The sequence below is a fragment of the Styela clava genome, chromosome 8 (assembly GCF_964204865.1).
Source record: "Styela clava chromosome 8, kaStyClav1.hap1.2, whole genome shotgun sequence".
NCBI classification, from domain to species: Eukaryota; Metazoa; Chordata; class Ascidiacea; order Stolidobranchia; family Styelidae; genus Styela; species Styela clava.
This window is the reverse complement of record NC_135257.1, coordinates 12,896,676-12,921,708: the sequence shown is the minus strand read 5'-3', so window position 1 is coordinate 12,921,708 and position 25,033 is coordinate 12,896,676. Positions and strand designations below refer to the sequence as shown.

Below are 25,033 nucleotides of genomic sequence, written 5' to 3'. Positions count from 1 at the left end.
AGAATGGTTTACATCGTCTTCTCCTATCGAAAGATATCGGAGGAGTCTTTTATACGTTGATCATAAATCCAATTAAATACTGTAAACGCGAGCTCGTGATTCAAGTTATAAACAGAAATTCCTATTATCTCAACAAGGGTAATTAGGTACATCGTACGGATGGGAACTTAGATATAATTATTTCAATCAGTGTCAAAGGTCTTGAAAATATAAATTTTAATTTGATAATGAATGGATGGAACATGTTATGTTTCTTAAACTGGTGTAATTTGATTCCTACGAAAGTCTTTGTTCGAATTTTGGGGAAAATTAACTTTGTTTTCATATTTTTAACATGAAATGGGGTACATTTGGGGGTTAGTTGCTATATTATCTCCCCATCTTACTAACTGGAAGTTTAAAGATTTGTCACCCTCTAATAAATTGAAAATAAATAGAAAAATACAATACACAATGCTAAAATTAATGATATAGGTCAAAAAAAAATATTTAAATGTATATGATCTATAATGAGACACGACATTGAAATAAAGAAGAGTTTATAGAAAGAGTAAAGATTGTAAAGTAGAATTACAGAAAGATGGCGTATTTTTATTTTAAAAATTTTGGTTTGGACGGTTAAAACATATTTTCAATTCAATGTATTTCGCTAAGTTAAATTACTTATACTCGCTTTATCGCATTGTTACGATTTTGTAGACCTAGTTGGTCAATATATGCTTGTCCCATGTCGGGAAGAAAAAACGCGTTGCGACCTAGTTGGTCAATATATGCTTGTTCCATGTCGGGATGAAAAAAACGCATTTTTAAGTTTATGCCATCTCAGGGCTTTTTTGAAAAAATAACGCTTTTGGATACAATTTTTGTTAAACGAGCTTATTATTTTACCGTTCTATATGACGGCTTTGTAAATAATTAAAAGTATGACTCGCTCGAATCTACTTTTAGAAAGCATTTTAATAATAACGAAATCTATTTAATCGAAAAGGAATGCTAACCACAAATATTCAATAATATAAATCTCTTCAAAGGTATTTGAAATTAGAATATTCAAAGTTGTTACCATTAATTGATTTATAAAAATTGAAAGTCGATTGAAACGCCATGTATATATAAGAAAACAAAGAAGTACTTTACCTTAGTATTAGTGGAAGAATGAAAAATGTCTGTCTCAATGAGGAGAAAAACTTGCAAATCATGAAACAAATTGTGGAATTTCATGCTCCTGATCTGTATATCCATTAGGTAAGCGCGACAATTTCTCTATTGTTCGGAATAGAGCGCGTAATTTACAGTAAAACAGTCCATATAGTTCATTGTTTTCAACAGTTCGTTTTTGATTAGGTTTTTCACCTCGAACATATATTATGTTCTAAAAGAGTTCATTTCGATCGATGTTCAATACAGTCCATATTCGTTAAAAATCTCTATATGTTTTTATTCGTAAATTTCCACAACACACAGAATATAAATCTTATAACATTTATCCAGACTAGCTTAGAGTGGTTTACATCGTCTTCTCCTATCGAAAGATATCGGAGGAGTCTTTTATACGTTGATCATAAATCCAATTAAATACTGTAAACGCGAGCTCGTGATTCAAGTTATAAACAGAAATTCCTATCATCTCAACAAGGGTAATTAGGTACATCGTACGGATGGGAACTTAGATATAATTATTTCAATCAGTGTCAAAGGTCTTGAGAATATAAATTTTAATTTAATAATGAATGGATGGAACATGTTATGTTTCTTAAACTGGTGTAATTTGATTCCTACGAAAGTCTTTGTTCGAATTTTGGGGAAAATTAACTTTGTTTTCATATTTTTAACATGAAATGGGGTACATTTGGGGGTTAGTTGCTATAGAGTTTCCATCGAATTCGTATCTATCCTGATTTCAATTATTTCTTTTTCATTGTGTCAATTGTTCTTACTTTTGTGTTACCTCTCCAGATGAGTTGAGTAGATTACATACTATTCATCTTTGAATCTACACAAGAAAATGAATGATTGAAAAACTCTTTGTAATTTTTCAATGGACGTGATATATTTAGGATTTAAAATAAAAAGTTCTACGTATGTCTTTCGCTGAATCAACGACAGCTACAAAAAATGGCACTATAAGATAAGCACATACATATTAACACGCATATCTTTTGTTCATGCATGCTCATAAGAACAGAAGTGCCTATGAAAGGCTTACCCCTACTATACATCTCGGTATTTCAGCGTTTCGGCGCCGGCATCATGAAAAATACACCGTATAAAAAGTGAAAAAAGTATATTTTCATATTAACGATTATCACAAAATTGAAGCTCATATACTTGCTACAGCCCGATGGGATATTGGTGAACGTAATATCTGTTGGGAACAGGGAAGGTTACATTGTCCCAATCGCCATTTGAATGACCCCGTCCGTAGAGGTCATATTAGGCTACCATTTACCCACACAAGAAGTGTATCGCCAATCAAGTGTGTTATTTAAAGCCTTGTTCTTTTCAATATATGTCATATGTATCTAACCTAAATTAAAAATATCGATAAATGTGCTAAGAACTGTGTAAACTACAAACAACTTCTTAGCTGCGATTATGGATGACTAAGTTCGATTAAATTATTGGACACGAAATGTACATATAGATCGTTTCGTTATTGGACACCAAGCGGGTCAATTGATCGATTCTGTCGTTATGTTGCTGTTCTTGTTGGTACTTTTCTCCTTGTCGTTACCCAATGGAAAAATCGCTTTTCTCATTAACTACTAGAACTAGATCAATTGCTTTGAAATTTTCAGTGCTCAAAGATTGTATATTTTTGCGGGCATTCCGTTTTTCACTTTGAAGTTCTGAGCGCTTCTGCGATCTTTTCCGTATGGTAAACTTGGTAAGGTACTGTATAAGATATGGTTGTTAGCAGTGGCGGCGCGTGGTCATTTTGACAACCGGGGCAAGCTACTGCGGGACCATGTCACCCCCATCTACGGGGACAGGATGAGCGCTGTAAGTTCTCCCATCATTTTATGAGTATAAAAACCATTCCATCGGTAACAACCAATCGGCAAAAGCGACAATTTTTAACTATAAGAAAGTGTCTTTAAAACCGGTCTAAGTCAAGGGATTAATAAATATAGACATAGTTTATTTTGAAACCTCTTTCAAAAGGAAAGGCAATATTTACCCAGATAAATACAATGACATATTAACAGAAACTTCGGGAAAGCAGACAAAACCTAAAATAAGGTTTAAAACGTTACTATGAAGAAAGGAAAGTTAATGCAAAGATAAGGACATGCGTCGCTCACTCATAGATATATATGCTGCTAGACTTCTACTGCTTGAACATATATGCAACATGCCGCGGTTTCTTGGAAGCAAAATGCTCAATAACGCGCTGATTAAAGTCATGCATCCCAGAAATAACGTCTCTGTGAATGGATAAAACAGCCAAGGAATTTAATCTATCTTGCTTCATTGTGTTTCTGAGATACGTTTCAATACGCTTCAGCGTGCTGAATGTTCGCTCTGCGTCGGCGGAAGAAATAGGCGTCGTCAAAATGATGTCCAGAAATTTTGCAGACGCCGCAAAGGTAGTTACTAGAGTGTTATCTATGAGGAACCCATAGAGCGCGCAAGTTGATGTGATGTTCAAAAAAGTTTGATTGGTGTATATACATCGCAATTCATTTTCCAATTTACCCACGTTTATCATGGGGTAAAATTTGGAGACAGTAGCCAACAAATGGATGGGAAATTGACGTGCAAATTTTGAAAATTTTTTAGGGTTCATCAAAGAGAACGCGGCAAGGTGTTCAGTGCGCAGACGATCGCCTATTTGATTCACAAGAATGTCACAGCATTCCTTTGCAGACAAAATCAAACGCTGCGTTGTTTGCCCGCGGCGTAAAGAAGCACTCCATGTGTCGTCGTATTTTATTGTTTCCCGGATACGAGATACAGCATCGCAGAAGTCTGAAATACACGACTGCACAGACGCTCCATCCATTAGCCTTGACTGCAATGCGCCGTATAATACATCCACGTGATAGAATATTGTGGAGAAAAAAGCGAGAAAAAATGAAAACTCACCATCTTCTAGCAGACGCTTTAGACCTGCCGCCTCCCTCACAGAGCGTTCGTCCCAAACCGGAGAGCTCTGAATGCCATTGAAACACTCAATGAGCTCAGACCTAATTTCGGACACGCCCTGCACCACGCGTGATTGGAAGTTCCAACGTGTTGGTGCACAAGCTGGGAGACGACGGCTACATATCTGGCGAAGGAGGTCAGAGCGCTTCGGCGAAACGGAAAAAAATGAAGAAAACCCCGAAACATTTGCAAAAAACATACGGACAAGAGGGGTATCAAGACACATATTTTTAATAACGAGGTTAAATTGGTGTGCATAACAATGTAAAAAATGCGCATGAGGAAAATCTTCTTTTATATAAACTTGAACACCATGTTTCGACCCACTCATGACTGCCGCGCCGTCATAAGTTTGAGCTATCAATTTTGACTTCGCGTTGTAAGGCTGTAACACTTCTTTCAGTACAGCCGATATCCCGCAAGCCGTGCGATCAACGATTGGTACAAAGCTGTGAAATCTCTCGGTAGGTTTACCATCTTTCACAAACCGAAAAATCCCAGCCAGTTGGGAAACGCACGTGATGTCAGTTGTCTCGTCAGACTGAATCGAAAGGAACTGGCAATTCTCAATTTCCAGAGCCAAATGTTGTAAATAAATTTTATACATTGAGTCGAGCAAATCATTTTGGATATCCTTAGATGTCCCTTTCGAAACAGTTGCGGCATCAAGATGACCTCTCAATACTGTATCTAGGGATGCGGTGTATTCCACCATATCCAAAAATACCCCTCTATTAGAAGAGCCAGCCCGTTCATCGTGCCCACGGAGGGACAGCTCGTGACAACCAATGAACTTCAAAACATCTATCAATCGACCGAGAACAAGGCGGTTTTTCTCGACGTTTTGGTTGTGCCGACGAATAGAAACCGCGCGTCCTTCATCCAACTGTGCTGCAATATTAACATTTCCGAATGTTCGGTATTTTACTGCATTGTCCAGATGCTCCATAGAAGATTGATGATCCCTGGCACGCTCGGGAAGATGTTTAACATCTCTAAAACCAAATTTACACCAACGTGAGTCACGGGCGGTAGCAAAAAGTAGGCAATAAAAACAAAAAAGTGCATTTTTGTCCTCGCTGTAACACAACCATTCGTGTTTTTTATACCAAGTTTCTGCGCAGAATGTACGCCGACGCTTTCCTCCGTCATGGGATTGTTCCAGTGAACAATTTTTTGGTTGATAAGGCCCAAGACGTTGTACCTCTAGTTTTTGTTCCAGCGGCAGTTGCGAAAACGGAGTGCGAAGTAGTGCATCAACCTTATTCATTATGAGGTCTAAGGCTAAGAAATGCGAAGCTGGAAAGAAGTGAGGAGCTCAAAAGGAATGTGGAAAATCGAAAGCAAATGGACTAAAGGTCTCTAACTGATTCAAATAGCGAAACAAGCGACAAAAAGGAAGGCGAGGAAACTATCAACTCTTCAAGCAACCAACGAACGAGAAGGAATGCGTGAATATGTCAACACGTTGTTGTAAGAAACGTCGGCATTGTGTCGTCATAATTTCGGGGCTAGCGCCGATCGGCCCCGATGATTTAGTAAAAGAAACAGAAAACAAACGAGACAAACGCGGCGAGTGGAAGATAAAAGAGAGAATACGATATACAATGAGCAACCGGGGCAAAATCGGCGTCGCCCCGTCGACGTTCGGCGAAGGCTTTGCGAGCAAAAAATGAACCATGTCGGGAGAATATGGCTAGTGTAGACAGTCTGTGCAACCGATATTGAGGTATATTTTGAATATTTTTTATTATACCGAAAAAACAACCGGGGCATTGCCCCGGTTGGCCCTATTGACGCGCCGCCACTGGTTGTTAGACTACTGCTTGGCTTTGCCTTTCGTGTCCATTTATTTGAGCATCGCTCTCTCGTTTTAATATTCAGTTCGAAAATAAATCATGTCTTGGAACTTAGGTGGTACTACATTTTATTTTTGGTGTCTCGTCCTCATATAAACGGAGTTTCATATTTGGCAGGGATTGTTACATATCTGTGAGCCTATACGAACTATTTCTCCAACTGTTGTTTTACCCTGGTCTTAATTACAAACTAATTAAACAAAATTCTTTTGCTATGTTCCGAGTCCATGTAATTTTGAAGGCACCCTGCAATTTGTTGGATATAGTGTTTCCATGGCCGGATTTACCATTAGGCAAGCCTGGATACTCAACATTCATTTTTGAATAATTGGTCATTTTTAGTGGTTTTAAATTTTGAATGCTTGCTCCAGAATGACACCTGTTTAGAATTTTATAAAACTAATATATATTAGTTTTTAATTCGATAATTCTTGTCCCAAATATTTAACGTTTGAAAGGTTAAAATATTATATACGATCGAACGACTGGATTTGTCTAAATTTAAAAAGCTTTTCCCCCTTTAAAAATATGCTACTTTAATGAATTAAACAGTTTTACCCCAATAACGCCTTTATTTTTTGATGAGGAAAATTCAGTTATACCATTTGCTCTAAACAACAGCGAATTTAAAAATTATTATATTTGTCACTAATTTCGGATTTTTTTATTATACCTTTTTATTGAAAAAAAGAAGACATTATATTATGACGGCATAATGTATCTACGACCTGTGTGACGTCAATATTAAAGTGGGCCTCCCGAAAGCCTATGGCTTTTATTTTTATTTTCTCAATCCGACGCTGAGTGTATATCAATATATTGTATATTAGAACTATACTAGAAAAGTCTCACATTGAAGTGTTTTAGTATATTGGTTTATTGGACACGTAGTGGACCTATTGATGGACACGTCAGTGGACATAACGATCGTTTTGCATTTTATGCTGGCACTCTTATTCTTCTTGTTTTTCTTTGACACGTTTTTCTCTTTGATTACTGAAACAAAGGGTATAAAGAGAATAAAAACCGATGTGGGGGACTGAAATAATCGACGATTTTAACAAAAATACAATCACACGCGTTATCAGCGACTTTTTCGGTCAAATGCAGCTCTCACAGCTTCACTTTTGCATACATGTCGTTTTGTACCCTGATCTTTATGTCGATTCGTTTTAGTACAATAGTGAGATTTGTTACTTTGTGTCACTTCATCAGCCGTTATGAAAATATATAGCATAACCAGCGTTTCGTTTTGAGCATATTACAGACTCATATTAGACGAAATAGAATCGAATGTATTTTTATCAGTCCAAATAGTTGTTGTATAAAACAGGAATATAAAATAAGTATCGACTCATTAAAAGGGAAAACTTGAATGAGTAAGTTGCACCGAGTAAAATTTTATAAATCCTTAATAATAGCAAGAGAAGATAGTTACAAATGTATGATTCCACAATTGACTAACGTTTCAAAAATATTCCAAAACAAAACACTCTCACGATCCTGAGTCATTCTCTGTTAAAATAAAGATAGAGAAAATGTAATTTTCTTTAAGTTCGACGCTTACCCGCGCCTTTCACTCAAAACAATTTCATATATTAGCAGCCACTGACATCTAATGATATTTGAGTAGCTACTATTTATTTGGGATGACCTGAACCCTTTGACCTGAACCCTTGTTCGGCAGTGCCTATCCAATTTATTACTCCCCGAGTGGGGCAGGGCACATGGGATTTGTGTAATTTGCGATGCCATTTGCATCTTAAGACTTTAACCGCGAGGTTATTGCGTCGCCCGGCAATTGACAAAAAAGGCACTCGTTGCCAAAAAAATGAAGCACCATATAAAAAGCGTTGGTTCCTAAGTCATACCTTCATTATCGTAAATCGATACTCTTGTGCTGGTTCTCACTACAAAATGAGTTTGTTAACATCCATCATTCTTACGTTCCTATGCGTAGTTGAATGTTGCGCTCAAGAAGATCGAAGTAATATTCGCATTGTCACAATAAGTCCAGATACCGAACCTGGCTCGGGAAACTCTTATAACGACGTAAGCATATCTAGTGCAATCGAAAATGTTACTTCAACAAAAATCGATCAACACGATATCAGAATCAAATCGCTGGAACAGAAACTGGAAGAAATTGAGAGAGAAAGAAATAAGAAGTGCTCGCTAACGTCATGTGGGTTTAAAAATATATATCTGTTTGTAGATTCTTATACTAATTCTATTATTTTGCTTTACCTTTCCATGTTTATCAAATTTACATACGAAATATTATCAGCATAGATTTAAGTCTTATTGATAAGCCGATGGTGATTGCTCTAATCTCAATCAGTAAATTACAAAAATAATTTTCGATTTAATTGCAAGATTGCAGCATTGCTTAATCGGGAAACCTGAGTCTAAAATATCGGTTTATATTTAATGCGATATTTCGTTATTACAATTTTTAAACTAAGTCAGATTATTGAGTTTTGAGAAAGTATATATTTTCAGTTTTAGACACTTGGGACATGGCACTTTTAATCATGGAAAAAGCTCGCGAAACAGCAATAAATGGTAAAATATTGGATTATTTTTAAAATATTACAGACATGAAATGAATAATTAGTTGGAAATGATAATTTCATGAACACAAGAAACTCAATGTAAAGGCTACATTTAAATACAAATATAACTATGCAACGTTCAACGTTCACGTGTAAGAATTTTGTAAACTAAAATAATTATTCTTTAGTTCCAAACGATTCTCAATGTCAAGCAACATGTCGACCAGGCAAGAAAGGCCCAGAAGGCACAAAAGGTGACATCGGACCGACAGGACAAAATGGTATCATGGGACTTAAGGGAGCTAAAGGAGAAAGCGGAACACCATGTATTTGCTCACGATATGATGAGTTGGCACACAAAGTTCAAATCCTCGAAGAAAAAGGTTGATATCTCAAATTCATAGCCTTATTATACTTTATTTAATTACATTGTTTTATTCAAAAACCTAACGTTAATTGATTGTGTCGCAAGTGTTGCATATGTCAAAAAATGAGGATTTACAAATTGCTATCTTGCGCCAATATGAGGCTTTGGCTTTTCAGAAAAATCCCTATTTTAAGCAATTATAAAGCTTTTTTATATGGTTTTATATTTGTTCTTATTTTATTTTTAGCTCGAGAATTACAACTTTTAGCAGATGGTTGGTATCGTGTTCACAGTTACCCATATTGGTACAAATTGGTCAAAGTATCGTCGGACTATCAAACAGCCAGAAAAAAATGCGAACTCATGGGTGGTCGATTAGCAGCAAATGGTATTCGGAATCCAACTATTCGCAGGTAATTAGTTCAACAATGTATATTACTATGCTTGTAGCATTGTCATTTAGTTATCGGGCCAACAAATATTCAAACATCAATACTATCCACAAAAAAATTCGCGATCGCAAGTTTACCGTGGAAAAGCTATGATGCCTCATTGTCAAACCCCCTCAAATATGTTTCTTCGTATAGGGTGTCAAAGTTATACAGTTTCAGACTTATTTGTCGCGAGAACCAGCTGAATTTCCGGTGAAACTTTGGCTCGATTGAAGACAAAACAATTGTAAATTAAGTTCAGTATGTTTCCACCGACTGCTTCAACCTTCAAATGATGAAATATTCAAATCGATTAATTTAGAATTTGCGGGAAGGCGACATTTCCCAACAACAAAGATGGGTGTTGCATTATATAAAAATATTTTTTTCAGTTTAACTTCGTCTACGTCAATTTAAACGGAAAAGAGTAACAATGAACAGTTTGAATCTTCGTCTTTCACTTTTCACATTCAATAAAATAAAGAATGTTGGAAATCCAAATCTTTAGAAATAATTACGTTAAACTTTGATATTCAAATTTTTCAAAATTGTTAATTTTTTGACATTGTTGGTCCGAAATAAAAATAATATAATATTACTTTCAGCGATCTACACGACAAGTTCATCAGAAGTTCAGGAACTTCGATTTGGATAGGACTTGACGATCTTGAGAGACAGGACAACTGGAAATGGTCGGACGGAGTTTCATCAACTTATTCTAATACACCATGGAGTGGAGGAGAACCAAATGGCCGAAATGAAAGATGTGGGTGTATGTGGATTGACTATCAGTACAAAGTAGTAGATATCCATTGTAGTTTTCAAACATTCTATCTTTGTGAGAAATAATTAAGAAATCCCTTCTGTTTTACTTATAATTAGTGCTAATAATATTTGAAAATTTGTGTTTATGTTGATCTTGAGTTTTATGAGAATGGCATCGTTTGAATTTCGCACCTTCGTCGATTTTTATTGGATAATTTTTAAGTAAGTTTTATGGTTATTACATGAAATAAAATGCAAGTTGTTTTGTTCGGGCCGCCTTTTTAAGACTGCATTCCCTTCAGAAAAATTGTTATTAGCTTGGAACATCTAGTATTTGTATATCTTTTTATAAATTGACTGTTATAGCTCATAAAAAATGGTGGCATACTTTGTCGGCTACAAACTGTTGGCTATAAAACCTTCAGCCTGTCGACTGTACAGACATCCTTGGTTTGTAGTTGCATAGTGTTGTATTCAGCAAAGTAAAATATTGTTATTGTTGATAAAGGGCTTCATAAACTCACAAGATTCTATTTCTAATATTTGTTGTGCATTAATACTTATTCGATTTAAATAATTTTGCATTGTATATACGTATATGCTAGGTATTATAATAAATGAATACGAATAAATCATTTGCATATTTGCCTTGTATTTATTTAATTTAACAATCATCTCAAAGAATTATGTTTCTTATAATTGATTCACTAGTCACTTAGTGCAATGTTATAAGCGCAATATCTCAGCAGGTTAGCAAATGTCCAACCATTATTTCGCCACGCTATGAATACGTATAGCACAGCCTATTATTTATACCTCAATCAGGTGTGGTTGGATCATACATACCCAGGCAAGCCTGGGGCGAGCAAATTAAATCGAAGTAAGACAGTCTTTGGCTATGCCACTCGTAAAAACCTCGCTCAAGTCGAGCACATAAAACTCGCATTGCGCATCCGAAAACAATCGCGAACTTGGATAAAATCGAGAGTATAGAAGGCAGACTCGGTCGTCAGGTCATCTCGATGAGGTGTTTCAAATTCCTGTTTGCTCAAGCTGTAGCAGTGTTTGAGTTGTTACACTTAGCAGATATTTGGTTAACTCCGATAGTGGTAAACAAATTTGTATTATTCAACTTATTACAGAAGCAATCAATCGGACTATTCTGTAGGTGATTTGCTGCATCCTGTTTACGTCCTACATGTATCTGATATTTTGTCGTAACTGTATCATTCTGAGTGCCGGTAATGACTAGGTCTTGTACATAAATAGTACACGAGAAAGGTAATGTTTGGCCTACTTCCTCAATATGACCTTCAGGATTGCGGCGTCATTGAAAATTCAAGAACCGCTACGCCCAAGCAAAATCCCAACAAGATAATAAGGGATTTATTAACTTATTATCGTTGGCAGGAATTTGACAAGTTATGATGATATTTCCAAACTAGCAGTCGGTGCAGAATTTAATATTATGCTGTACGCAAAGAAATAAATTTTATTTCAGTTAACATGAAAGCGTCACCGTATTACACAATATATTTATTTCACAAAATAAATGGTGGGGCCGACCAGAACAAAATTGCTCGACTCAATTTGGCTAATCGTTTCGTCCGTTAGACAGGTACATAATGCGTGATGCCCCCCATGAACATCATTTTGTTCATACGTTCGTTTAAGATTTAAATATTTTAATCTCAATATTATAGACTTTGTCTGATTTATTAAGCTATATTCAACAAGGTCAGCAACCCAACCCAAGCAACGAACAAAATTTTACCGCTGCAGCATTAATGTAACAATATTTCATGTAAGGAAAGCATAGCCGGGAGAAATGAAGATAGTCTTCCCTATGGAAACTAATGGAATGCATGGCAGAGTGAAGCGACTGAAACAGCGATATTAGCCTACATTGTTTCTAAGGTAAATGAGCCGAAGAATAGTTACGTAGGACGCTTTTGGTTAATTTGGTATTCATATCAAGTTTCTCGTGATATAAACTATGAAAAATAGAGCATGGAACAAAATATGGTAATAATACAACAAGTGGTATGTGGCCACTTCATCCAACTATGGCTATCTGTATCAACCCACCACAGTATATATTAGTGATGACGAACGTTTTTAAATCAATTGGTCAAAAATCATATTAATATTATGACATAAGGCCATGGGTAATTTTATCAATGTCTACATCAATGAGGAACTTGCTGTTGCATAATTTCCGCAAGTCTTTTAGTTTAGTTAATATTGCGTATTTTTCATCGAGCTTAATCTCATTTAAACCACGGCTCCACTGTTGTTTGAGATTTTCGTGGTCGTAATTCAACAAAATCATAGATGTCGTAACAGCATTCTTACCAGCTGCCTACCACTACTGTATATCAGATAACAAAAAATAACAACAGGCACAACTCTCTACAAACTCTAAACGGTGCTCCCTAAGTATGAGAATCAAGATGGCGGACATCGGAACGTAACATGGGTAACAGGTTAGGGTTAGGCGATAATTTTTTTCCAATTTTCCTTATTTTAGTCCTATTATCAGTTTGAAGACTAGCCAAGAGCCTCCCGTAGTATTTATAACTAAAACTATGGCCTAACCCTAACCTAGTACACATATTACATTCCGATGTCCGCCATCTTGGTTCGCATACTTCGGGAGCCCCCTCTAAACAATAAAGAAATGTAAATATCCAAAGTGATTCGGGCAAGATCTAACAAATATTTTTGTTTTTACTCAGCTTCACGCTCCCTAAAAAATGTTTCTAGGCCCTTCTCGTTGGGCGCACCCCACCGTTTGGGAACCACTGTTCTAAAAGAATGCAGTTACAACGTTTACGACATAACTCTATAACCGAGATATTCATTTCTCACATTTAGCTTAACGACAATTGGAATCTGGAATAACGTTGTAGTAGAATAGTAATGACTTAGTCTTAGAAAGTCAATCGTCTGAGGGTCGAGTTTCAAATCTTCCACGATAGAAATCGTGATTTTTAGGACGTGGTTGAAATACCTAGTCTACGTCCTTTTGAACCAGCCCCGGATGGCGTGGGCCTATGTGATTATTGGGCGAATGAACGAACAAAGTATGTGTGAACGCAATATATTTGTGATAGAAATGAGTGATTATTAGCAGATTGTTATATAACAAATTGAGAAGAGATTTACCCAAGGGCGCATTTTTTCTGAGAGCAAAGCTAATCCGTACGACTCGAAAACAGGAAAACTGAACAATGAGTGACTTTAGAATCAACACACCAACTAATAAACCGCTAGCAGCTACACGACATTATGTGGACAAGCAACTTTCTACCACGATGTTCCTCAGCCTTATAGATGCCGAATACTACATTTAGTTGTTTGTGTTATAGCCACATTCACTTGAAAATGCAAAGCCACAGACATTTTTCAGCATACATGGTGGTTCTGCAGCATTTTGTTGGGAATTGAGAATGGCAAAACCATCCGATTCCAAATTCTGCATTGTACTGAATTCGACAAAAAAATATTATACAAATTCTCTGAAAACCACAAACAATAATATTATTAAGTGTAGTAATATCGTAACTGGTGATCACCGCTATAACCACGCATTTTCATTTTTAATTCTTACGATGGCGAGCGCGCGATGCGTATCCATTAATTAATGGAATCAATATATATTACATGTTTCACAACCAGGGATCATAAGACCAGCGGAAAAAATGCAACAGCAGTTTTTTTTATTGATGCAAACTTTGATTACATGCCTATGACCCACAGTCTAGTTTTCCACAAGGAAATTATTTGTAATCGATTTTGACCTATTCGTTAAAAAAGGTTCGTCATTCATGCTACAGCAGTTCTATTATTGATAGATTGAATTTAAGGCTAGCCTATTGTAAATTTTTGTCACTAACATGTTATACTTGGGGGTTCAAACTAAAACATGCTGGGCTACTTTGTGACCCATGGGTCAGTAGTTCACCACTTCTGGTATATATCAGGCAAAAATGTGATTGCGTTTTGATTTAATGAGATATTTAAGTCTTTGAACCAATGTTTCAAAAATCTTGATTGCTATAAGTCCGGATGGTAGGCAGTAAACATAACGACAGAAGAATGTAGTCGTTATATTTGATTGTTTTGAAATTGCAAATTTGCTTTATAACTCCTGGTCCCTAGAGTGCCATGCAATAAGATTTCAGTTGTCATTTCCCCGATTCACTGTACATATTATTAATCATGTAAGTTCATCTTCGTCTTCGCTTAACTCTTCTCCAGCTATTTTAGCCAAGAGTAAGTTGGCCACAGTCACATCTTGTGATCCCACTTCTGTGAATTCTTCAACCGTAATATTCCCTGCAAACAAAGAATGTATTGAAAAGTGAGTATATATAGGAAGAAAAAACATAGTCTGGACCAAAATATGTGGTTGGATTTGAAAAAAATTGAATTGTTTGCGGAACACCAAACGAAAACAACGTTGGCAAGCAGCATAGTACTGACACAAATCTCATATTGACTAACTAAATTTCTATTATGATGTGATACAACGTAACAATAGGAACTTCAGAGGTCTGACTTTGATTCTAAGCATCGTACCACCAAGAAAAAATATTTTATTATCATAAAATATATATATATGTCAGTTATAAGAAAAATATTGCGAAACAACAATTTGTGCGGACACACTACTCTAACCAATCATAATCATAGCGTTATTTTTCTTAGTAATGAGTTTTGATCTGCCGACAAAAAAACGATGTAAATCACGTCACTGCGTATATGTAATTCAGCAACAGAACTGTTGAATATTGGAAAGGTTTCACCCGACCCCAACACGTAAAAAACAACATCAGATCTAATCCTAGTTCAGAATGGGCTCAATATTGTAATAATCTCCCGACTCCGGATAAAAAACACTTTGACAAACAAACAATTAAATTGTGTACAAGAAAACAACATCCTAAATTCAAAAGTTTAAAATGGCGGCAGCCGGCAGGATGTTGGTATGTAATGTGCATATTGCTTGAATGCCATCCTGTAATTTGTAGGAGGGATCCGCAATGTGGCGCAAGAGGTCAGTCAATAACGCTTTAACCTGTAATAAGCCCCAATCCGACGACAAACAACAATAATTAACTTCCGCAATAAGAAAATCAATATACGGCACTGAAAGAAAAAAAATTTACTACATAAACTGCTAATAACAGATGTTATTAAATCAAAATTTGCTGGTGTATACCAAATATTTGTAAAAAGACAATATCACGAAATTGGAATATATTCCATAAGCAAGACGTTTTTTAAATGGAGAAATAAGATTCCTTCCAAACTTATTACAAATTTTTTATGATATTGATTTCTTTTACAACAAGTCATACCCCAATATTCAACTTGAAAGGAATTACTATTGAAGTTCGCCGAAAATATTTTTCTCACGCAATTGTAATGATTAAACGAATTTCCTAAAAATAGAATGTAAATAATTGCACTCAAATACACTACTTTATCAAAAGGATACGGGCGTTTAACGTTGGTGTCTTTTAAGGTGCTCGCAGAGAAGTATGCGCGCTCACAAATAGACGCATTAAACATATTTTATCAATTAATTTAGAAAATATGAAAGTGCGTATTTTTATGTCATCATGATGGCGATATCAAAAATCAAATGTATCTATAACGGCGTTTTTGAATAATAACTTTTTGGAAGTGAATTGGAAATCAGAAATGATTGATTTTTTATTAGTTGCTTTGAAGATTTAAACAATGAAATCATCCGGTATTGCGTCATAAATCACTCCTCCGAAATCCCGAATGCATTACCGATAACGTAGGGGGAAATAAATTCTCAAACACGAAAAATTATCCGATTTTGGACAATTCTGTCTTTGTTAGAATTATATTCAATAATTAGGATGGTGCTCGAAATTTACTGCTAAATTCCATGACAAACTACAATATCACTAAAGTAATGTAGGCGTGTCCGTAAACATAAAATTGAGAATTCCCCTTTCTCTATTATTCGATGGAAATAATGATTGAAAGTTGAACTTTTGCCACAACACAACATCAACCTTGATTACTATTTGATTTATAAATAAATAGTTCACGCGATAAAATTGAGTGCAATCTACTTTTCAAATTAAGTTGAGAAATTGAACTTTTATTGATTACATCAACTCAGCGAATTGCATTTAATTCTATTTATCGGACTGGTTTTCAATTAATGTCTGTCATTTAAATTCTGATTTAATTTGACGTTATTTTGACTTGAAATGAAAATATTTCGGAGAAATTGAATTTTGGGAGGCACTTAATAAATGACCTCAAAAATTTCCAATTGGCTTGAAAGGAAAACTAATATTATAATGCACAATGTTTCTAATATTCATATAGAACAATCGGCTATTCATGCGAAAAGCCCGGGGGTTCATCACGCTATGAAACACGGCGTAACGTGATAAGGAGCACGTGCACATTTGAAGTGAAACTTTTTATTACCGTCATGATCTTTATCAAGTTCTGCAAAAAGTTTTTTTGCAAACAGCTCTGCTGGTGGCACGCCTTCAATTCCATTGGGATCTCCAGCCATGTTGTACATCGCCTGAAAAATAAGCCAAATAGGCACAAACAGTTTTTCCACACAGACTTTAAATAAATCTAATTTATTTGTCACGGAAATGTATGGTTTTTCTATTCCCAAATGCCTTAATCTGTCAAAAGAATTATATATTTGAAAGGGAAAAACACGTTTATATGCTTTTCGTTTATTTTCGTGTTTTCCGACAAAAATCGTAGGCATTGTTGAGTTCTTATATTCAGACTATTTAGAGAAAAATCGTTGCATGCACGGTAGATAAAAAATGGAGATGACTTGAATGTGTCAAAATAGCAACCACCAAAAGCGTTTCTCGTTTTTGACCTTAGATCTGAAACTGATAACACTGTATTGTACATTCGGACTATTTATAAACAATTCAAAATGCTTCAGTATGAATAAGCTTCATGATTTTAAATTTTCTTCCATCACTTCTTAATTTTCTGCATCATTTTCATCAAAACATGTTCACAGATCTTATTGTTTTTATTTCATATTTCAAGGGATTTGAATAATTCATAAAATGGCGCATGCATCATCAACTTGCATTAATTCAATGTCCTTAAATTGTACGATACTTCAAAAATATTTTATTAATAAAATTTCTTTCATCGATAAAACGGAACGTGTGATGGGCGAGACGATATTTTGGGGACATTATTTTCAAAGAAGCATTCTTGCGTAAAACGAAATGTGACATATTACAAACCAGTATGCAATTAAAAATCAAATTACATTTTTTTGAATGTGATTATTTGAAATTCAATGCATAATTGGAATATTATCTCAATAGCACAAAATAGATTTCCAAATAGCCTATTATCCACAGATATAGTTTAGTTGAGGTTTAAATGAAATCTACGTTTATTTAAATGACTGAATTTCGTGGCAAATATTTTAAAGGTATTGTTGTGACAAATATGAAGGTTGTATACAAACAGAAAACAGATATCTCCTATTATTTTCCTACTGGTGGAATCTGACATTTACAAATAAGAAAACATGAATATTTGTAGCTCTTTTACGGTCAGAAGTACTTAAAAAAATTCTTATTTTACTTAAAGCGGGTTTTTGAAGAAAAACCGAGAAAATTAGAATTTGCCAACATAGCCGCCGTAAGGAATATCCCACCAAATTTGATAAATTTATATCACAGAATAATGGAAAAACACGGGAAAAATTTCATGCATCGGAATGTTAAAAATGAAATTTTTCAGTTGTCATATTTTAAAAATCCCAAGTATTTCATCAGCAATTTTAATGGGAAACTATTTTCGTTTAAACTTATTGACCGGCAGAGATGAAAAGATTAATACTGTAAAAATTTCGACCCTAGATTACAATCAACTGCCATATGTGGCCAATTAAATTATTCAATGATTAATTAACATGAAAATACCTTTACGACGTCCAATATTTCAGTGTACGTCAAGACCCCGTCGCCATTGGCGTCGTATAAGTCGAATGCAAGAGCCAACTTCTGCTTCACGGTTCCTTTTGAAATTAAGCTGAGAGCGATCATAAATTCCCGAAAATCGATTGTTCCTGCATTTAAAAACTTGATGTGAAAAATCGCACTGACAGCCACCGATGTCGTGAATAGGCTGAGAGCCAATTGTAAATTAAAGAGCAAAACACTGGCAAGTCAAGTGAAATAAAGATTTTTCTAAGAATAATGTTGGAACAGTGTTACTATAATACTGTACAACTGACTGGAATAATGAAGCTGTAGAACTTTTGAGGCAGAAAGTCGATATATACATCGTTTTGAAAAAACGTTATTCTTAGTAACTAAACATTTATTTTCGTTTGAACTACTGCATAACTATATAAAATAGAAGTGTCTTTTGGTGGATTATTAATATTATTTGTGTTTACCCACTTTTGTAAAATTGCGCCACCATGTGGGTTTGCCTCAGATTGGTTGTGGGGAGAGTTTACGAGAGGGGTTCGTAACTTTTTATATCACTGCATAACCGTCTACGTAAATAATTACTTACATCCGTAAGGATATATTATTTTACGACCCTTGCAAATCTGAGAATAGATATGTCTACTTATCTGAATCCGTCAATTAGAATAAATAAAAACACTCGCAATTTTTAATATTATTGTCTTATTCAAAAAATTCAAAAACATTTTATGTAAAGTATGTACAATTTTCATTTGAAAATACTGAAATATTTTGCAAACGTTGTCAATCGCAAGACTTAAAAGACTTACCAACAACCCTAAATGTACATGCCAAAGTCGTGAGGATTTTAAGCGAAAATATCTGGTGGGTGGGTTTTGGTTTCTTTGGGAAGTTGACATGCTGATCGAATACGCGAGCAAATTTTGAGCGCAAGCGTTTGCTGATTAACCTGAATAAATATGCTAACAAATATAATACGCTTCTGAGGAAAGAGGTATTTATTAATGTGTTTCATAAATATCGAAGGCATTCGAGGTATGCTTATACAAGCACAAAATTGTTCTTTTATTTCAAATTGTTAAAGGAATATGTGATTTCAGTCTTAAACTTTGATTGTGGCACAATGCAATATTATTGAAAAAATCTTGACGTTTGAACCCGAGACAGCCATTCTATTGTTTAGTCCAAGTCCGTCATCTTGACCACAGCGTAATGAAATTGACACACCACATCGCGATATGTTTGTAGTTTGAAATTAGACCCAAGGAGATACTGAGTTGCTTGCTTTTGGAAATCGTCAATGTTGGTCGCTAAACATAATCTTTCAAATTGGCAAGGCGGACGCAAATCTCGTTTGGTTCAGTGCAAGAATTGTCATCTTCATAACACGGCATATTTATATTAATGAATTTATTGATCCTTGGTGTGTTGAATAAATTAATCCAATTAATAAATATTTTAGGCGTGGTTAAATGAACACGCAATTTCAAAAATTTGATTGATCTACATTGAAATTGAATTATTTCGCTTCGCTTAATTCTACAGACGCAATAAACATTCCGGATTATCTCCGTACACAAGTTGAAATTCAATAAATTCAAAATATTCCTACCTGCGATTGTAACAACTCAACGTCAGTTTCCTATATTTATTAGAGGTGTGCGTTAATATAGTGATATTCATTTTCTCTCTGTGTGTAATGGTCCACATTCGTAATCTTACAAGTTTCACTAAATGTCTTAGTACATTTGGAATTAGTCGAGCCCTTACTTTAATCTTTTTTCTCGTTATAGAGGTGGGTGGAGGGCCACTTACTTTAATCTTTTAACTCAAACTGAATTCATGTGAAGTGCAACACCGAGCGGATATTACTACCCACATTATGCAAAATTACGTCATAATAAATTTTGAACTTCTATTGTTTTTGAAAGTTTCTTTGTTGTTCATAACAAAGAAACGAAAATGAAACAAAACAAATTATGTCAATTCTCAGAGGAATTAAATAAAGGGAAATGAACGACTGAATAAATTTCGTGGTCGGAATCCACATAAAAGATTACAATAAATGAGGAAGCACTGATATAAAAATCAGTAAATTTACTGTAAATTCAAGGTAATTGTGATTGCTCCTCATCATGCAATCCTATACCTGATTGATAATATTTTAGATTCTGTACGTTCCGTTATTTATTAGGTTTTCGAAAAATATTAATTGGATTTGACATACCATGTGTGGGGTACGTTCAGTGAACACAGTTATCTCAAATTATACTATTTTGGTCGCTAGTTATTGTGAGATCACAGTCAGATCAGAGGCAAGTTAGCATTACTTGTATTTGAAAAAATATATACAGGCGACAACAGTTTAAACAATTGTAAACTTTTGAGATAAGATAAGAAAAAATTGAAACTTGGTGATTTTTTCGTCTGATATCTCACATTGATAATGCACCTGTCGGGAACAAGGAATACAAATCATTTATTTGCGATTTAACTGTGCTTTTACTTCGAATCCAAAACTACAGACAACAAAACAGTAGTTTTTCTTCTTTTTGACAAGTAGCATACATATAAAATTACAGTTATTTTCAAAACTTGTAAACGGCTGATCTGACTATTAGTCATCACTAATAAACCTACAACTCATATTGTGTACCAATAAGGAGGTAACTAATTTCTTTCGCCTACTTTACATCAAGTTGTGTGCAGGGACGGAAGCCTATGGGCAGGGGGTATATTCACGTGGCTAACACAGACAATCCCTGAACTCGTAATAGAACTATAATAAGGAAAATCGGAATAAAATTATGGCTTAACCGTCACCTGGTACGGGAGTACCAAAATTGTAAATACCATAATTTCTTGAAAATCGCATTGCGAACTCATTTGTCGTTCTATTCCAAATACATTAAATCGATTTACTATGTCACGGGCTGAAAATCTATCTCAAATTCTATTAACTGAATTCGTTAAATGTACTAATTTTCATGCATAATTCATGGCATTTTATTGACAAATATTTATGAAAATGATTTTAATCTGCCATGTACGGTTCAGAAATGAGAAATGTCGGCACCATACTTTGGCACGAGGCTAATACATGTGTAAAATATAATGCCCTAAAATTAACTTCGACAGACTCTTTTAATCAACTTATAGTCATATATTTTGAAGCACGTGCAACTGTATTTAAAATATATGTAATGTGGCGTGAAGACTTTATTTTATTTATGAAAAAGTTTTTCCTCTGCACGAATAGCTTTTGAACCACATGCCACTATACGACAGCCCGAAGCGCTCTTATTAGCTACGAAGTACCGTATCGTTTACCGCCACCCACTGACGGTCTTTGTGGAGCACTAATCAGTAGAACGAGTGCATGTGCTTCAGAAATGGCCCAACAATTAAAGAATGTAGTCTACACAAAGCCACAAAAATATCTTCAACGAAAAACTATTTAATAAAGTGTATGTATCATAATAGAGCAATACATACCATCATTATTTTGGTCGTACGTCTGGAATAACTTTTCAGCAAAGTTTTTTCGTTTTGGGTCATCTGGAAAGAAATCTCTGTAAATTGCTTGGAATTGCTTTTTCGTCAAATGCCCACTCGGATAATCCTAAACGATAAAATATTTATCTATAAATCTTTAATTCTAGACGGCTCTCGGGAGCAATCATAATCTCTTTATGATGTGCTTAATCTTGGAATTTTAATGTCTTGATCAAATATGGTAAAAAAGTAATACAAAATGTTATTTTATTTGGTATTCCACGCCGTCGCTGGAATAAGGCTTTATGTAAGCAGTCGTCTATATGCATTAAGGAGAGCCGAAATATTTTCCAATTATTACACTCTGATCTAGAATAGATGGTAGGTTAAATAACATACTTATTGATCGAGGTTGAAATAAAAAATTAAATACCACACTAATACAGCCTTGTGTAATGCATTATGTAGTATCTTCCATTGCATTGGCACTGAAAAATAGCATAGCAACTCACTTTCAATGAGAAATGTATATCCTTAGCATGCAAATTTCATTATGGCAAGAGTATTCATCTCTGAGTCAAAGTTTCGAAAATTAGATATACAAAGACATAAAACTTTAAAAAGTTCTGAAGGAAATTCTATATTTTGAACGACAGCGAAGGATTGAAGTTCGTATTTGGGTCAGGAAGGTACGTTAATTTTACAAAAAGCTAATTACTTCTCCTGGTGTCACGACTCATGATTTCCGCGCCGTAATAAGCAAATTTAATCACTGGGAGTGCAATCTATCATTGGCAAGTATCAACAAACGAAAAATACCACCCAGGAAACACATTCAAACTCATCTACATCAGATTATATTGATCGTATTTGGCACATGCATTTTACAACACTTTGAAGAAAAGAATAAATAATGACCTCTTCTAGTAAGTGAAACTCAAAAACCAATCGGGCAAGGATCTGAATGATTTTCAAGGAAGTATAATTTGGTGAAAAGTGAATTGTATCAACCAGTAAAAGCAAGAACTTTCATAATTTGAAGTGGTGAGCTGTAGCCGGAACGCACCGGAACGAGGTTCCGGTTGTTGGACATTTTATTGCTTTTGCGTTCCTGTTGTTGAAATAAAATTATGGCACAAAAGTCTAGTTTTTCTGGTAAACTTAGTTATTAATTTATGTTTTGTTACATCATAATTTGTTATTCTTTTTACATAACATCACACAAATAATTAGTACAACAGTAACGTTTAATAGATGTTTCCCCGACCTTTGACCCCGTCGGATATTATCCTATTCCTTTCTAGTGATGACAATTGTATTAATTGCTTGCTATGATTATTCTTGTTATTTTAAACAGACATATTAATATAAGATAATATCTTCATATTTCATTGCAGTTCTTCGGCTCTATCTTAGAACAGACAAATCTTTCTGTCCGCAGATTGTAAATATGTATATTATATTTTTGCGAATTTGGTGCGTTCCGGTTGTTACGATTTTTCCAGCTCATCACTGATTATGACCCCAAAACAGAACTTAGTTAATTAAGAAAATTAATTAACATACATCAACACAAACTTCTGTTCGTGTATGATTGTACCCAAAAGTTTCAGTAATATAGGACTTATTACAACAATCACTGTATTGAAGCAAAAAAATGCATGCATGCCCAGAGACTTGTTTTGGTTGCATGTATGTAGAAACTAATATCTCGTTAAAAATGAAGATTTCATTTTGCTTTTTCACCGCACGTTACTAGTATTACAAAAGGGCCACACCAGTTCGTACCATGCGTAATTAGAAGTCCAATCATATCGGTAACTATAATAAACATATTTATGCCGTAGTGTGCATTTAGAGAACATAGAGCAAGAAATTTGATAAGTTGCGGTCACGTCAAAAGGTCGTCAGTTGCAGCGTGAAAATTGCTTTCCAATTACTGCGACCATCGTGAAAATTTGTTTAACTGGTGCTTAAGTTCGCTATAGAGACAACTCAATTTAGCAATAAAATCGTACTGAACATTTGGTAATTGGCATTTTAACCTGTATGCGTCAGCACAATTATTGACATCGATAATACAGAGCATTTTTTAAACTATCTTACTTGTTACCCTCGCGTGATGACTTATTTGTTAAAACTCCTTTATTGGACACGAAATAGACCTATGGGTTGTTTTGTTATTATTGTTCTTGTTGAAATTTTTTCTTTGTGTTGTTATGAAAAAATTCTCATTAACTATTGAATCAATTGCTTTGAAATTTTTAGGGGTTAAAGATTGTATATTTCTCTAGAAGGCTATTACTCTTTTTTATTTAAAAACTTTCTTGCTATGCCAAAGTCGGAAAAATTTTGCCGGAATCGGTACGATGATCTGTGTCAAATATGACATGTGCTAAAATGTACTGGGGCACATCAGGCGGATAGACAGACACAAGTAAGCAGTGGAAATACTACGACGGTATTATCTGGTATAATCCGTGGATTTAGTTTTAATCAATCAATTTTAAAAAAAGCAAGTTACAAATCAACAATAGAGTATATTTCAAGCGGACAACATCAGACTTTGCCTTGAAATGCCCACGAAAACCACAAGAACGTCGAGAATTTTCAAAGACAATCAAATCTTTCATTCTTATATTTAACCGAGGAGGTCGAAGCATATCAACTGGCCTACAATATAGAGAGACACAGGGCAGGTGTATTACTAATCCGATTAAAAATTTCTAAACATTGAAGATTCAAGTTGAAATTTCTGTTGCTGGGAAGTTTCTCATATATATGTTACGATATGTTAGGGCCCTACATAATATCTGCTCAGAGTCTCTATTAGAATGATCTACATTTTGGTTACTATAAATTATGATGTGGAAATTTATAAATAAAAACGAAAATTACCTTTACAAATTCTCTGTAGTATTTGTTAAGCTCGCCGACATCCAGTCCCGTTGTTTTTGCCAATTCACTGACGTCCTTTTCGGGCAAAACCAACGTTTTCTTCTTAAAGGCTTTTTGGTCTGAACAACATTGACCCATGGTTTTTGTCTTAATCCCCGTATGTGTTAGATTCTTCAATGAAAAGTCTCCTTTTAATATTATTTTCCAAAAATATAGCTTGAAATTCCCACAGACAATAAACGATAAAAATATGACGTAGTTTCCCAAATAAATTTATAATGAGAGGAGAAAAACAAAGCTAGTCGTTAGTTGCCTTGAATTGCATTCGTTAGTACCGGTAGTTGAATACAGTCATTCAGTTACATAAATATTCTCAATACGGGAGCTTCAACAATTTTGTTTGCGTAAAATCGCGCTCTCCATAGGAAACGACTTAATAAATTGAGCAGACCGAATGCAGTCTTTTATTCTCGTATTCAGCATGTCAGTTATGACGAAAAAACAACTAATTAGTCCA

General features: G+C 34.8%; 2 protein-coding genes across 3 annotated transcripts; one reads left to right on the top strand and one right to left on the bottom strand.

The window, feature by feature from the left end:
* Positions 1-5,948: 5,948 nt before the first annotated feature.
* LOC120345820 (collectin-11-like) lies at positions 5,949-10,748 on the top strand. Of its 2 annotated transcripts, XM_039415374.2 has the most exons (5): positions 5,951-8,193; positions 8,511-8,573; positions 8,752-8,946; positions 9,178-9,343; positions 9,967-10,746. In XM_039415374.2, the coding sequence occupies exons 1-5, from the start codon at positions 7,926-7,928 to the stop codon at positions 10,208-10,210; spliced, it is 936 nt and encodes a 311-aa protein (XP_039271308.2). In that variant the 5' UTR covers positions 5,951-7,925; the 3' UTR covers positions 10,211-10,746. The 2 variants fall into 2 exon arrangements, with proteins under 2 accessions (XP_039271309.2, XP_039271308.2); XM_039415375.2 differs by lacking the exon at positions 8,511-8,573 and having other exon boundaries at positions 5,949-8,193; positions 9,967-10,748.
* An 874-nt stretch (positions 10,749-11,622) lies between these two features.
* LOC120345937 (visinin-like protein 1) lies at positions 11,623-24,788 on the bottom strand. The gene is made up of 5 exons (XM_039415541.2): positions 24,517-24,788; positions 21,619-21,745; positions 18,109-18,254; positions 16,613-16,715; positions 11,623-14,467 (listed from the first exon to the last, which is right to left on the bottom strand). The coding sequence occupies exons 1-5, from the start codon at positions 24,652-24,654 to the stop codon at positions 14,349-14,351; spliced, it is 633 nt and encodes a 210-aa protein (XP_039271475.1). The 5' UTR covers positions 24,655-24,788; the 3' UTR covers positions 11,623-14,348.
* Positions 24,789-25,033: the final 245 nt, after the last annotated feature.

Excerpts from the sequence above, each read along its gene's own strand:
- LOC120345820 (XM_039415374.2), top strand. The coding sequence starts at position 7,926 with ATGAGTTTGTTAACATCCATCATTCTTACGTTCCTATGCGTAGTTGAA. Across the intron at positions 8,574-8,751 it reads TCGCGAAACAGCAATAAATG|TTCCAAACGATTCTCAATGT; the intron begins GTAAAATATTGG and ends ATTATTCTTTAG. Across the intron at positions 9,344-9,966 it reads CGGAATCCAACTATTCGCAG|CGATCTACACGACAAGTTCA; the intron begins GTAATTAGTTCA and ends TATTACTTTCAG.
- LOC120345937 (XM_039415541.2), bottom strand. The coding sequence starts at position 24,654 with ATGGGTCAATGTTGTTCAGACCAAAAAGCCTTTAAGAAGAAAACGTTG. Across the intron at positions 21,746-24,516 it reads ACTACAGAGAATTTGTAAAG|GATTATCCGAGTGGGCATTT; the intron begins GTAATTTTCGTT and ends TTTATCGTTTAG. Across the intron at positions 14,468-16,612 it reads ACTTGATAAAGATCATGACG|GGAATATTACGGTTGAAGAA; the intron begins GTAATAAAAAGT and ends CTTTGTTTGCAG.